The sequence below is a fragment of the Prosopis cineraria genome, unplaced genomic scaffold, assembly GCF_029017545.1.
Source record: "Prosopis cineraria cultivar Desert tree isolate PC_DT_omini unplaced genomic scaffold, ASM2901754v1 PC1, whole genome shotgun sequence".
In the NCBI taxonomy this organism is placed as follows: Eukaryota; Viridiplantae; Streptophyta; class Magnoliopsida; order Fabales; family Fabaceae; genus Prosopis; species Prosopis cineraria.
Genome location: NW_026555332.1, coordinates 48,131,007 through 48,145,525, shown reverse-complemented (window position 1 = coordinate 48,145,525; position 14,519 = coordinate 48,131,007). Strand labels below are relative to the sequence as shown.

Genomic DNA, 14,519 nt, shown 5'->3' with positions numbered 1-14,519 from the left:
AAATAAAAAATATAATATATACATATATATATATATAATTTATATGAAAAAAAATAAAAATCACCAATTTAAATAACAAGACAAGTATTTTTTTGTTTTATTATAATAAAATACACAATATAAAATGATATGAAAGCATAACAAATAGTTTTATCTTTTATTATGTAAATTTTATTGTAAAAATAAAATTTTATAATATGAAAATATTTTAATTTTAATATGGATGATATAAATTGATATAAAAAAAATTTTTTTCATAATATATATTAATTGATATTAAATAATATGTATATTGATTTATATTTTTACATGCGTTAGTGTGTATATATGCCAATATATTTGTCAACATATTTAAATACTAACAAAAATATTTTAAAAATATATTAACTTAAATATATGTATTGAATTAAGTAGTGTGTGTGTGTATATATATAATTTTGCATATTAAAATTGAAAAGTCATTAATTATAGCTCAATTAGCAAAAAATGCATAAGAAAAGATAGAGATTTTTGTTTGACATGAGGCAATGCAGATTCTTTTTGTCACTAAAATTGTGAGGGATGATTGGTCATCAAATCTAAAATTGGTGATGGGTTGTACTGATTTTTTTCATCAGTAATTTCTTTTTTTTCTAGTAGTAATTATTTAGAAAACAACCTAATTATATAAATTTGAGTTATAAAAATTAAGTAGTTAATTATAAAGTCGTATAATCATTTAATAAAAAATAAAGGTTCTTAATTTTATTTTTTAAAGAAAAATTTAAGGATTTTAACTTTTAAGTATTAAAAAATTTAATTGATTAAATTATAAGAGTTTAATTAAAACAAAATAAGCTATAGGGACCTAATTTAAAGTTGAGTGAAACTATACAGACCTGCACATATATTTTTTCTTTAAAATAAGCATTTCTTGTCCAATTTTTTTTTATTAAGCATTTTATCAGTTTACTTTTTATAGTTCTATCCATCAACCAATCTTGGCATTTTTACCACAATGAAGAAAAACGTTATTATTAATTAACTTTGTTTAAAAATTAAACCAATTTTCTATTTTTTCTACATTAAATATAGAATAAATGATCAAATTACTTATTAAACTTTATGTTCAATAGCACTATGGACTTGAACTCATTTATTACACAAATTACTTTCCTAACTTTTGAAAATAGTGTAATTTGATTTATACAGTTAATAAAAGTTAATATTGATCATTAGTTGATCAAAAAATGATAGAAAAATATCTCAAAAATTATAGAAAATGACTAGACAAAAATAGTTGGTCATTTTTTTATAATTTCTGGATTCTTTATTGTAACTTTTTGGTTATTTTAAAGATTTTTTCTTATTAATTTCTAGCTAATGAGCAGTCAAAGTTAGCAATTGTTAATGATAGGAGCAAGATTATACCACTTTCAAAAGTTGAGGAAAATATTTTAGAAGAAATTCATCATCCTTTCTATAAGCCATTCTGCATTAAAAAAATGAATTATTAATGAATTTTTTCAAACATATCCTTTCACAATTTTTGATGAGTAGAGAATAAAAAGTTATACGAGAGAACAAATGCTTTTAAAGCATTTATCAAGGGTAAGTAGGGAAACTTATTTCATTTGGAGACAATCTCAGTAATCTAATCACTTATCATTAATTTTGGTAAAGCAATTAGAAATAACATATAAAAAGAATTAAAGAGAGTACATAACACTAGGGCAGTATACTTAATGATTAATGATTACAACTACTAAGCCAAGTTAGAGTTAAATTGGAATTGTCTGCAGTTACCGGTGACAGAGGCATCAAGTCAACAACTGCATGAATTAAATTGCTGGAAGCTATATGAAAATAACTTTACCCTTTTCCCTTATATGTATTAGCCATTTTCAACATGCTTTATCAGAACTAAGAAAAGCACTAAATTTTATTAATTACATTTTAAAATTTAATAAATTTTTAACTTTATTCCATTTAATATATCCCTACATGTTTTAAAAATAAAATACTCCAACAATTAATAATAAGATAAATTAGTCCATTAGTTGAAAAAAGTATTGTACCCAAAAAATATGAACCAAAATTTAACAAATTTGAAAGTGTGGTAGATTTACACTGATATACAAAAAATTTATTATTAATGTACAGTGTGACTGATTTATTATATTTTACGTTATAAAAATTTTTTATATTGATCACTCAACATATCCAAAAGATATGTTAGAGCATAGCCACATTAGCTTGAGGAGTGCAAATGCGCCCCCAAACTTTGAAAAAAATTATGAGTGGGGTATATAAATTTTATAACTTTGTACCCTCTACTCTTGCTATTTTATATCTTCTGAACTAAATAAAAATATTTGGGTTCAAACACTAGATATATAATATTTTGATAATTTAAATAAAATATGAAGAGCATACTTATAATAAAAAACTATACTAACTTATTCAATATAATTTTTTTAAAATGAAAAATGATGATAAATTTATTTATGTTATTACAATTTTAGTTCCATCACAATTATTATTTTTAAAGTAATTATTTATTTTTAAATTAATACTATCTTTTTATATTTATCTCTATTTAATAGGGTTTTATATTCTAAAATAAATATAAAATAATTTATTTATTAGAAGTACTTTTAGTAAAAATGTAATAATTATATATTCAAACACTAAAAATATTTTATATTTTTAAATATTTAATTTTTTTAAAAATATTTTATATTTTTAAATAAAAAGAGTAATACTTTTTCCAAGTTTGGTAGCCTAGTCGATCTATTATTCTGAGAAACGTGCATTTGAATTTGAAATTCGGAATCTTGGACTCACGCATAAACATATACTGCCCCGTCATTTCCTGTTTATAAATCTTAATTACATTTATTTTGTCCCCCTAGATGCAAGCCTTAGCTCAGGGTTTTAGGTATAATTAATTATTTTTTAAAAATAGCTTTATAAAAATTAAAGTGCTAAAATATTCTTTTAATTTTTTAACTTTATACAATATTTTATTTTGATCTTTGCATACTTTAATTATTTAATTCTAACACAGTTAGTTTTATCATAAAAAAATTTATCTTGAACTTTTAAATAATATTGATAAAATATTTTTAAATGTTAACTTATTAAATTTAATTTTTTGTAAAATAATAATAATTGATAAAAATTATTTAAAAATAATAATGTTAAAATTAAAATGACTAAAAGTTATCATAGGATACGCTTTTCAAAAAGTCATTTAATTGAGGAAAAATAGAAAAGAAATAAGGCTAATCAGTACATATCACTCAGGATTTAGTATCTTACTAGGGTTCCTGTGTAGTACACGAGTGCTACATTATTTGAATGTTTTGGTCCATTTATAAAAGACAAATTTAAAGAGGAAGTTGCATTTAGTGGTCAAAAAAAAGAAAGAGGAAGTTGCATTTAAAGGAAATCTGCTTATTTTTTTTTTAAAAAAAGGAAATCTGCAGCCTTGAATGAAGCTTGTAGCTGTAAGAGAATGACGTTGGAGGACTATAGAATCCAAAAAAATGACATTAAAAGACCATAATTTATGAAGTCACGCAGACAGGGACTACTAATATTAAAAAAAGCAACTTGATAAAATTGTGTTTGTGCATTTTAGCACGTATTTAATCTGTTTTCAAATAAAAGTAAATCTTAATTAACTCACATAGTTTAAAAAATTAATTATAATAATTGTTTAAAATTAAATATCTGGATAAAACGCTCTTGTAATTAATCCGTCATTTTTTCTTAATTTAATGATACTATAATTTAATTAGAAATCAAACAATTATAAAATGTCTGAAAATTTGAAAATTCTAAGAGCTTCGTTATAAAAATCAAAATATTAGCTTTATTTTCGACTTACCAAAAAAAAAAATCAAAATACTATGCAAATCAGTTGTACATCGTGAAAGATTTATAAATTCTGAAATTAAAGCTTAGTTAGAAAAATGAAAGTGGAAACCGCTGTTGTAAATTTTGCAGTTGTACACACCTCGTTTGGCAAATAGTAATCGATATCATCATTTGTGTATTCTTGGATATATCATTAATATCAATAATCATCAATATATAAACAGATATATAAAAACTGCATTATTTATAAAATATGAAAGCTTAGACGTGGGGCCATAATCTATTTCTTACGATATTTCAAAACGTTTATATATGTCTCTATGACTCCAAAGTATAATTATTTTTTTTGTGGAAAAAAATTCCATATGGTTGGTCGATCTCTGGATTAAAGCATTATTCACAGCAGATGCGCCCCATTCCCCACTTCGTGATTGGCAGAGATCGAATATCAATGATCGTGCGGTGGGGCTGGAATGCATCCCACAGATTCAAACCAATGTGTGCGCGTGTGTGTGTAAGAGGCTGACCCTCACATTAAAACACGTGAGGTAAATATATGATCGATGTACTGATGCAGCACACAGGACAATACATCATGGGTCTTGGAAACTATGCTTTCTAGTCAGTGCACGGTTTCTTCGTTTCTTTCTTCATTACACTACAACAATGCTCTACAGTCTACTCCTTATACTGGACTCTATAATGTAATACTCTTATACTAATACAGTATGTAATAATCTGTATATACCACTAATTATAATACTATAATATAATGATAATGTTGTATATTTAATGATGAAAACAGTTTCTATATGAAATCAATCCCACGTATATATAGCCATTACATCACAGCCAATGGCAGTCCTTCTACTTTCTCTTCTTCCCTATCCTTCCGTCCCTAATTCCTCTGTTTATCTTTATCCAAAATATTATCCATCACTATGGAACTTGGGGCCTCCTTTCAGCCTTTCTGTGTTTTCTTTAGCTCTTACCTATTTTTTCAACCACCACCATCATCTTCTTAACTTTCTCGCTCCTGTCTCTCTCACATTCGTTACTTCCCAAGCTCAACGCTCTCTGTAGCTGCGAAACTTGCCAGTCTTATCTCACTTCAAGCTGGTCAAAAAACTTTCCTAATCTTTGCGATTGGTTGGCTCACCTTCTTCGAAACTCCCCTGCTAAAACCATCCACATCCACGTTCTTGGGAACACGATCACCGCGAACCCAGAAAACGTCGAGTACATGCTGAAGACAAAATTTAATAATTTCCCAAAAGGGAGAACTTTTTCCATGATCCTGGGCGATTTCCTAGGGCGAGGTATTTTCAACGTAGACGGCGAACTATGGAAGTTTCAGAAAAAGATGGCCAGCTTGGAGCTTAACAAGTCCTCCGTCAGATCCTTCGCTTTTGAGATTGTCAACTGTGAAATCCAACATCGCCTCATCCCACTTCTGTTGTCAAAGCAAGACAGCGTTTTGGATTTACAAGATGTTTTTAGAAGATTCTCGTTTGATAGCATTTGTCGATTCTCCTTCGGGCTTGACCCTAAGTGCCTAGAGTTGTCTCTGCCCATGTCGGAGTTCGCCGATTCCTTTGACCTGGCTTCCAAGTTATCAGCAGAGAGAGCGATGGCAGTTTCCCCTTTGGTGTGGAAGATCAAAAGGATGCTCAATCTGGGCAGCGAGAAGAGACTCAAAAAAGCGATCAGAATGATTAATCTGTTAGCCAAAGAGGTGATAAGGCAAAAGCGAAAAATCGGGTTTTCCGCTCAAAAAGATTTGCTATCACAGTTCATGACCACTGTACACGACGACACGTACTTGAGAGATATTGTTATAAGCTTCCTATTGGCTGGTCGTGACACGGTGGCTTCAGCACTGACCAGTTTCTTCTGGCTACTGGCCAAACACCCAGAAGTAGAATCAGCGATTCGGCGCGAAGCAGACAAATTAATCGGACCCCAAAAAGAGCTCACGAGCCTGGAACAGTTGCGGCAACTGCACTATTTACAAGCGGCAGCGTACGAAAGCATGAGGCTTTACCCTCCGATCCAATTTGATTCAAAGTTCTGCTTAAAAGACGATGTGTTGCCCGATGGGACGGCCGTGAAAAGTGGAACTAGGGTTACTTACCATCCATATGCCATGGGTCGGTTGGAGGAAATTTGGGGTCCAGATTGCTTTGAATTCAAACCCGAACGGTGGTTGAGGGATGGGCAGTTTTACCCAGAAAATCCGTTCAAGTACCCGGTTTTCCAAGCCGGCCTAAGGGTGTGCTTGGGCAAAGAGATGGCCATGGTGGAGCTCAAAAGCGTGGCACTTTCATTGCTCCGACGATTCCAGATCGAATTGGTGTCTCCTAGTCACACCCCAAGGTTCTCTCCTGGACTCACGGCCACTTTCAGATGTGGGCTTCCCGTACTGGTACGTGAAGTTGAGCATCATAGTCTATAGTACTCTGGTAATTAATTTACATATAATATGGTCCATGTAGCATAGTTTGGTAGCTAGGAGGGTGTCATGAATCAAACAAAAGACTAGCAGAGAAAACGCCATTGTTTTTCGTGCACCATGTGGGGTGTATTTGATGATTGATGACGGGGGAAAGTGACTGGGGAGGCATTGCAGTGGCCATATCACTGGACCCTTGCAACAGAAGCAGAATGTCTTGGTGTCGGTGGAATCTCTTGATTATTCTAAATTAATGGACTACAAACGTTGTTGGAGCTCTCTGTAGCTGTTGTTTTTTGACTGTGCATGTGCATAATCATCCTCCTTTGATTCAACAGTTTGTTTAGTGCGCCACAACAGTTAATACTCATGTTTGCATTGTATTTGTAGACCTCAGTTAAGACTTGAGAGAGAGCGAATATATGGCTCATGAAGAAACTTGTATATATGATTAATGCAGATACTATATTGTACAGGTTATATTAATTTATTCTTATGTATATGTGCTTTATGTGTGTAAAGGTGTAAAGAATAATTTGCATATAGTGTGTGCGTGTAATATAAGAAATTAAGTTAAAGTTTATATGATAGTTTCAATAGTTGGGAGAGTGGAAGGAGGCGAAGGGCAAAATGTCTCTCCTGTTGCATCTTCTCACCAGTGTCCTCTGACAACTGGTCTTTCCACCAGTGGGCAAAATGTTTTTTTGGGACTTGTGTTTACGAAGAATTTACCGTCATACCACATGTGTTTTTTGGGACTTGGGCAAAATGTCATGGGGCATGCAGGAGAGTGCCCCATGACAAAGACATGAGAAAATCTAATTCTGGAAGACAAAGGGTAGTTCAGACTTTCTATTAACAAATGATTTTATTTTAACATTTTAATTTCCGTTTTATTTTGACTCTCAGATAGGAACTGGGAAGGCTGAATTTTCAAGCTGTTTATCAAACACTTTAATCCTGTTTGCTTATTAGAAATAAATTGAATGGAATAGATTAAAAAAATAAAAGTAAACATAATATGATTAAAGGCAATCGGTGAGCACATTCATAAAAGAAAAGGATAATTTAATTTATAGGTTAGAAATCATGATTTATAAAATTTTGAAAAGTGTGATAATTCTCATATTTATAGTATACATTAATGAATTTTATTATACTTATCATAAGAGTAAGGGTGATTTAGTTTATTTTTATTTTATTTTTTAATCTATTCTAATAACGAAACGGGGCTTTTGTTATTGATGCAGATTTTATACTATTCTACTTTTGTGTTTTTTTTTAATAAACGAAGAATACAAAAAGCAAACAGCCTGTCTACAAAACAGTAGTAGATCCTCTAAAGGTAGAAAATGAAGCTCAGGCGACAGTGCCATAGCACACTCTGTAAGATAATAAGTGTCCATATTAGGCTCTCTTCTAACAAAGCCAAGCTCAACAACCCAATTACGAGACAACACATTGTGACATTGGAGGATCAAGTTCCAACTACCATGAGTATCGCTATTCCCACCCTTAATTAGATTGAGGGCCTTCAAAGAGTCATTTCTCAAGCACACCTTTCAATGTCCCCCTGTCCCATGCTCGCCAAAGCCCCATAAGACAAGCTCATAGTTTACCAATAAGAGGATCTCTATCCAGAAGTTTAAGCATAAAAGTTTCCAGAGGTGAGTGATAATTATCTTTAATAATAACCCCACAACTCGTATCATCACTAAAGTGAGAATAAGCTCTATCAACACGAACCATCTCCAAACTTCTTGTAACGTAGGAGGATTCCCTTCATTCGTCATAGCTCCTTGGAGATTAACTTGTTTTAGGCTTAGATGTGCCTCATGATAGCTAGAAACAATAGCCTTAGCCTTCATATAAAGTCGTTGACGACAGTACTAATATTTTCAAAAATTTGCTCATTTCTTCATTTCCAAAGGAGCCAGCACATAACAACAAATAATTCCTTCTAATTCTCTGCTTCCTACCCCATTGTTGCATTGATGTTTAAAGAGCACCAATTTCACATATTACAATTGAAAAAAACTAGAGATAATACTCGGTTTGATGATAGAAAACCGCATGGATTTAACCTCCACACAATCTCTGGGATTAACCAGCCCCACACTTATATTTACTTCTAACTACTTGAGCCCATAAAGCATCTTTGTTCTTCATTAATCCCCATCCTACCCTCATCATAAAAGCCTTGTTTTGAAGTCTCACATGCCAAATTCCCAATCTACGCCCTTCCTCTTCTCTTTGCAAACCTTAGGCCAAGCTACAAGATGAATTCTTATTTTTTTTTTCATCAGTAGATACCTAAAGAAATCATCTAGTACTTTTCTCCAAATCACCATAGGCAGCTAAAGGGAGCGCACATCTCTGCACAGGATACAAAGGAATTGCTTGCACAACAGAGGTGACAATTGTGTGTCTGCTTATTAGTGAAAGAGAGTTTGCCTTCAAATTAGTTAGTTTTGTTTTGACTTTATCCACCATGTACTGATATGTATCTTTTTTAATTCTATCATAGTGCAAAGGAACTCCTAAATATTTTTTGAGATCAGATGTAAAAGAGAAACCCAAGCTGTTCACGCAGTTGGGCAATATGCATATGATTTTCATTATTTAAAAAGAAGACGTGTCTTGCTTTGACTAACTTTCTGGCTAGAAACATTGCAGGAAGTATCCAAGCATCTCCTGATCACTTCCACGTGGTCCTTAAAAGCCTTCGCAAAAATAATAAGATCATCTGTAAAGTAACTATGCAAAATAAGTGGACCAACTTTGTTGAGTTTGATGAACTTCTAATTTTTCTTATGAATCTCTTCTTGTACCTAGTAAGCCAATTTTTCAATACAAATGACAAAAAAGATACAGAGATATAGGATAACCTTGCCAAATGCCTCACAATGGAAAGAAATCTTGAGTCTTTCTTCCCACAGATTTTGCATAATAAGTGATGTGATGCATTTTCGAACCACGTTTAAAATATAAGGTAGGAGCTTAAGTTCATAACGCATTGCATAATGAAACTCCATCGGAGCCTGACATAAACTTTCTTAAAGTCAATCTTGATAGTCATAAATCCCCTCTTACCCTTTATTGTCCTCATAGAGTGAACAACTTTCAGTGCAAGAATAACCTTATTTAAGCCCAATCTACCAGGAACAAAACCATTTTTATTAGGAGAAATAATGAAAGGCAAAATTCCCTTAATCCTATTAGCAGCAACTTTTATTATAGCCTTGTATATAACGTTATAAAGGCTAATAGGGTGAAAATCATGGATTGTTTCAGCTTGATCTTTTTTAGGAACAAGGACAAGGAAAGTACCATTAACTTCTTCAATAATGGAAGGATTCTTGAAAGCCACTTGAACAAAGTTAGTAATAGAAGTACCTGCTAAATTCCACTGATTCTAATAAAAGACAGCACTCAAACCACAAGGTAAGGAGACTGAAGATTACCCATGTTAAAGATAGCCTGATGAATTTTGTCTCCTGTTACTGCATTCCCCAAAGAGGATATCTCCTGCACATTCTCTAATTTTTGGATAGGAAAAGGGACCAAACTAATAATAAGAATTACAACCATCTTCTCGGAACAAATTATGATAAATGATAAAGCATTAACCTTAATTTCTCCTTTCTCAAAAATCCAAGTTCCATATCACTCTTCAAGGCCTCAATTTTTTTTCTTTGTCTTCTAGCATTTATCCTAGCATGAAAGTATTTCGAATTTCTATCTCTAAGAACATAGAAATTACACTTAGACTTCTGAGCCCAAATGAGCTCTTCTTGAATTAAAACTTCTTTAAGTTCACGCCAAAGTTTTTAGAGAAGGAGGTCTATAGATTGTTGATTGAATCGCTTATGGGATAAGTTATTATGGTCTTAAAGCTTGTTTAAAGGTGTCTTCATTTTCAACCCAAATGCCTGTATACCTCTCGGCTCCAAACCCACAATTATGAAGTAGTATGGCTAATATTATCTTATCACCACGCCATGCCTCTTCCAAAAAACTAGCAAGAAAACTTCTCATGAAGATTCCAAGATGCAACAAAACAAAAAGGAGCTTCCCTGCTAGCATTTCTATTACCATCTTCTCCCAAAGGGAGCAGCATAGTTTGATGATTAGACTTAAAGAAAGGAAGATGCAGCATAGAAGCCTTCAGATAAGTAGTAAGGAATTCAAAGTTAACAAGAATTCTATCCAACCTACTTTCACTACATCTCCTCTTCAAGGTGAAATAAGGCCTAAAACAACCTAAGTCTGACAAAGCCAACTCCTCTGCCTAAACACTCAACTCACGATCAATAAAGCTACTTGTTTGCATATTAGATCGATGATCATGTATAGAGAGAGTCCCATTGAAGTTTCCGCCAATGCACCAAGAACCTCTCACCATCGTATTGATTCCTAATCAAGAAAATATCACAACATGAGAAATGACTCGCTCAACGTAGGCGGCCACAGTGAAAATCTCATCATTTATAGAGCAGGTTGTTACAGTAAAAAGGCCATGTCACTGGTTCTATACTATTACAAACATAAATGAATAGAAAATACAACAGTGAAATACATACGAGAAAATAAATCTATCAGGCTTTTTATTATCTTGAGTTATTGGACTGTGTATGATCTTGGACCTTGCTTTGGGCTTGACTAGTATTTTTGTCATGCCCCTGCAAACGAGAGGTTACTATTGATAAGCTGAGTTTTTTTTTTTTAAAGAAAGAAAATGTGAAGATGTCAATGGCTTTGTTTGAATATCTACTATTTGACCTTCAGTTGGAACAAACCTAATAGCTATCTTCTTTGCAAGAACTAAATTATGAATAAAGAGTGTATCGATATGTTTCGTTCAAGCATGAAACACAGGATTATAAGCCAAAGCAGCTGTTAAGATATTATCACACCATATTACCCAAGTCACTCGAGAATAGTCCCAATTCATCGAAAAGAGATCGAAGCCACATCAACTCAAAAGCTGTATGAGCAAAAGCTTTATACTTTAACTTGGCACGAAATCTAGCTACAACACTTTGTTTCTTAGAAGACCAAGACACTAGTATATCACCACAGAAAATAAAATATCCTCTAGTGGATCGACGGTCATTAAGACAGGAAGCCTACTCTGCATCATTTATTTTATTTTTGATAATTCATTTATTAAAAAAATTACAAAAATTTTAAATAAATTTGCTCATCAATAATTTGGATGGTCTATATTTAATATAGATGATATAGATTTGATATTAATTTTTTTATAATTTTTATAATAACTATAATTTTTTATTTTAATAAAATATCAAAAATAAACATAATTTCCTTATTGGCACTTCTCAACAAATATTTTTAAATAAATTTACAAATTAAAAGTTTTGAACCTGGATGATTCAGATCTCATCAGAAAGTGATGAATATCATGGTGCTCATTTGGTTTGACATGCAAAATTGTATTCGTGTCTTGCGTGTTTCACATACAATGAAAAACTTAGTTAATTTGTTGCATGTATATTATATGTATAATAGTATAAAAAAACTGCTATACACACATGTATATGTACATTACAAAAAAAAACAGAAATTGACTAATTAAAAATCTAAAATACACTCACGTGAGTGGTTATGCAATCTTAATCACCCTACACTACAATTACACGCCGGTGATGGGATTGAACGGAACGGGTCCTTAGTATCAAAACTATGGCAGCTCGGAAACAAAGTTGTCCATTTAATTGTTTCCCATAAATAAGTAATGCACAGAGAGAAAGAAAAGGGAGAGTTTAATTATGAAAATGTTTCTGACGTGGCTAAAAGGCTTTCAACCGATCTTTGATCAATTTACAGCCTCGGCGGATCACATATTGAGAGAGTAACTCCAAACTGTAGTGAGGGAACAAAATTGTTCTCTTTATTGTTCCCCCCTCAACAAAGGGATACAAATTGATGTGTGAGCGATGAGTAGCTTGGGAGTGCATGCGTCGCGTGCGTTTATGTGTACTTGTTTCTCTGCTCAGCTATTGCTGCAAGTGTTCATATTTCTTCACATCTCAATGAGCCCGTAGTCATCCCAATCATATTAAACTGGGTTTGTCTCGATCCAATCCAAAAAAATGGGATGAGATTTTGCAAGATGAGACAAAAATATGTTTGGAATGGTACAGGATATGAAATCACTATCACGAATGTCTTATTTCATGCTGAATATATTATTATTATTTTATGTTATTTCAGTAATATTTAATACTTTATTTGTATAGATAGAGCCATGGTATATATATTTTTATTTATTCATTTTATTTTCTTTTACATAATCATTTACTCACTTAAGTTATATAATTTAATGATTATGTTGCTTTTATAATGCTTGTAGTATGGGGTTATTTGTAGTTATTGTGTATTTGATTTGAATCATGATTATTGTGATTGTATTCTTTTATTTTAAAAGCAACTCAGTGGTTGAATTTATGTACACTGTTTGATTTTTGAAATTAACAAGCTATATAATTTAATAAACACTATTATAAAAATGATCTTATCTGACACTTAATATTTGACAATTAAATTAAAAAATGTCATATAAGCTAAGGTAGAGGATGAGAAAATATATATTTGATAGTTATTTATAAAATCATTAAATATTAGATGAAAAAATTGAACAGTTAAATATAACAACCGTCAAACGTCAAATACAGAAAATTTAAGAAAGAATTTATTTGATTGTTAAGCTATTTAACCATCAAATAAATTAATTTAGTTTATTATTTTGGCAATTCATAACTGCATCTTTTTCTTCTGACCCTGCGCGCTTTCTCTGAATCTCATTGTGCTTTTTTCCTTCAAGTTCTTCCTAATCCTAGTTTTTAGATCCACTGTTCCTTCAACCTTACGGCAACTCCTATCGCTTCGTGTTGCTATATCTGCTATATCATTGCTCATTGTCCCCTCATGTTATTTTCCTTTGCTTGTCATGGCAATCAGCTGTCTAGAATTAGAAGAACTTGTCCGTAAACATCTGTCGCAAATTGCTCTCTTGGGGGTGAGACAAAAATGGTAAAATATCTTGTCCATTTTTTAAGCTCAGTCAGCCATTTATGCTGGAGGAACCTCCTTTACACGAGAATAGAGCCGGTAATTTAGGCATGTCAGTTCATTTCGGTCAGACTCAATTCGAGCAAGGCTTATTTGAATTGAGTTTGAAATATCCAATCCTCTTAAAAATTCATATAGTCAAGTTCGGCCCTAACTCTTTTCAATCGGGTTTAGGCTGACTCGTTAGATTTAGTGAAAATTACCAACTCTATATATATATAGAGTTAAAAAATTCAATGGTCGGACTTATTCAGATTGAATTTAAAGTATCGTACCTTCTTAAAAAAACTCATATAGCCAAGTTCATACCTAACTTTTTTTGGGATGAGTTCGGGCTAGTCCATTGGATTTGGCTCGAATTACTGCCTCTATATGAAAAGATACACATTGAAGTAATGAGTAGGAGGACTTTTTTCAATTTTCCATCCAAGGTATTACTATTATTATTCTCTCTCTTTTCATTTGTTTTTAAAGTTTTTGGAATGATGTTGATTGAATATTCTATAGATTGAAATGTAGGAAACATTAGGGCATGAAGAAATTAATCTGAATGTAATGCAAAATGGTCACATTTGAAAATTTGTTATCAATAGAATTTCTTTTAGAACTCAGTATTTGTAGGATATTCTTTTGCATAGAAAGAGTCCAAGTGATTGATCTCTTTTCAATTATACGATTGTTATTTATAATGCACTAGATTTTATAATTTCATAAATATAATTTCTTTTATTTAATTATGTTTTTTTGTTATATGAAACTTTTATTGTAAGGGGCTACTCAAGAAGCAGCTCCTACATTTAAGAAAAAAAATTTGCTATAAAATATTTGACAACTATTTGTATAACTATCAAGTATAGCCATATTTAATGGCTATAATAACTATCAAATATAGGGATGTATATATAATAATTATTAGCCATCAAATATTATCAAATTTGTTGTAGTGAAATGCTATTATCCAAACCCCTCTTTCACATTTCTCTGCTTAGTCGAGATGCCTCAACCTCGGACAAGACGTGATAACTTTTAAGAGAAGACGAGATATGAGATAAAAATTCAATTCTCATTCATTTTTTAAAATGAAACATGGGATAAGGTTGCCTCAATC

At 31.7% G+C, this 14,519-nt stretch overlaps 1 protein-coding gene across 1 annotated transcript; it reads left to right on the top strand.

The window, feature by feature from the left end:
- The first annotated feature begins 4,475 nt into the window (after nt 1-4,475).
- LOC129302153 (cytochrome P450 94C1-like) lies at nt 4,476-6,812 on the top strand. The gene is made up of 2 exons (XM_054940832.1): nt 4,476-4,568; nt 4,850-6,812. The coding sequence occupies exons 1-2, from the start codon at nt 4,476-4,478 to the stop codon at nt 6,317-6,319; spliced, it is 1,563 nt and encodes a 520-aa protein (XP_054796807.1). The 3' UTR covers nt 6,320-6,812.
- Nucleotides 6,813-14,519: the final 7,707 nt, after the last annotated feature.

Excerpts from the sequence above, each read along its gene's own strand:
- LOC129302153 (XM_054940832.1), top strand. The coding sequence starts at position 4,476 with ATGCTTTCTAGTCAGTGCACGGTTTCTTCGTTTCTTTCTTCATTACAC. Across the intron at positions 4,569-4,849 it reads CTTATACTGGACTCTATAAT|CTCTTACCTATTTTTTCAAC; the intron begins GTAATACTCTTA and ends TGTTTTCTTTAG.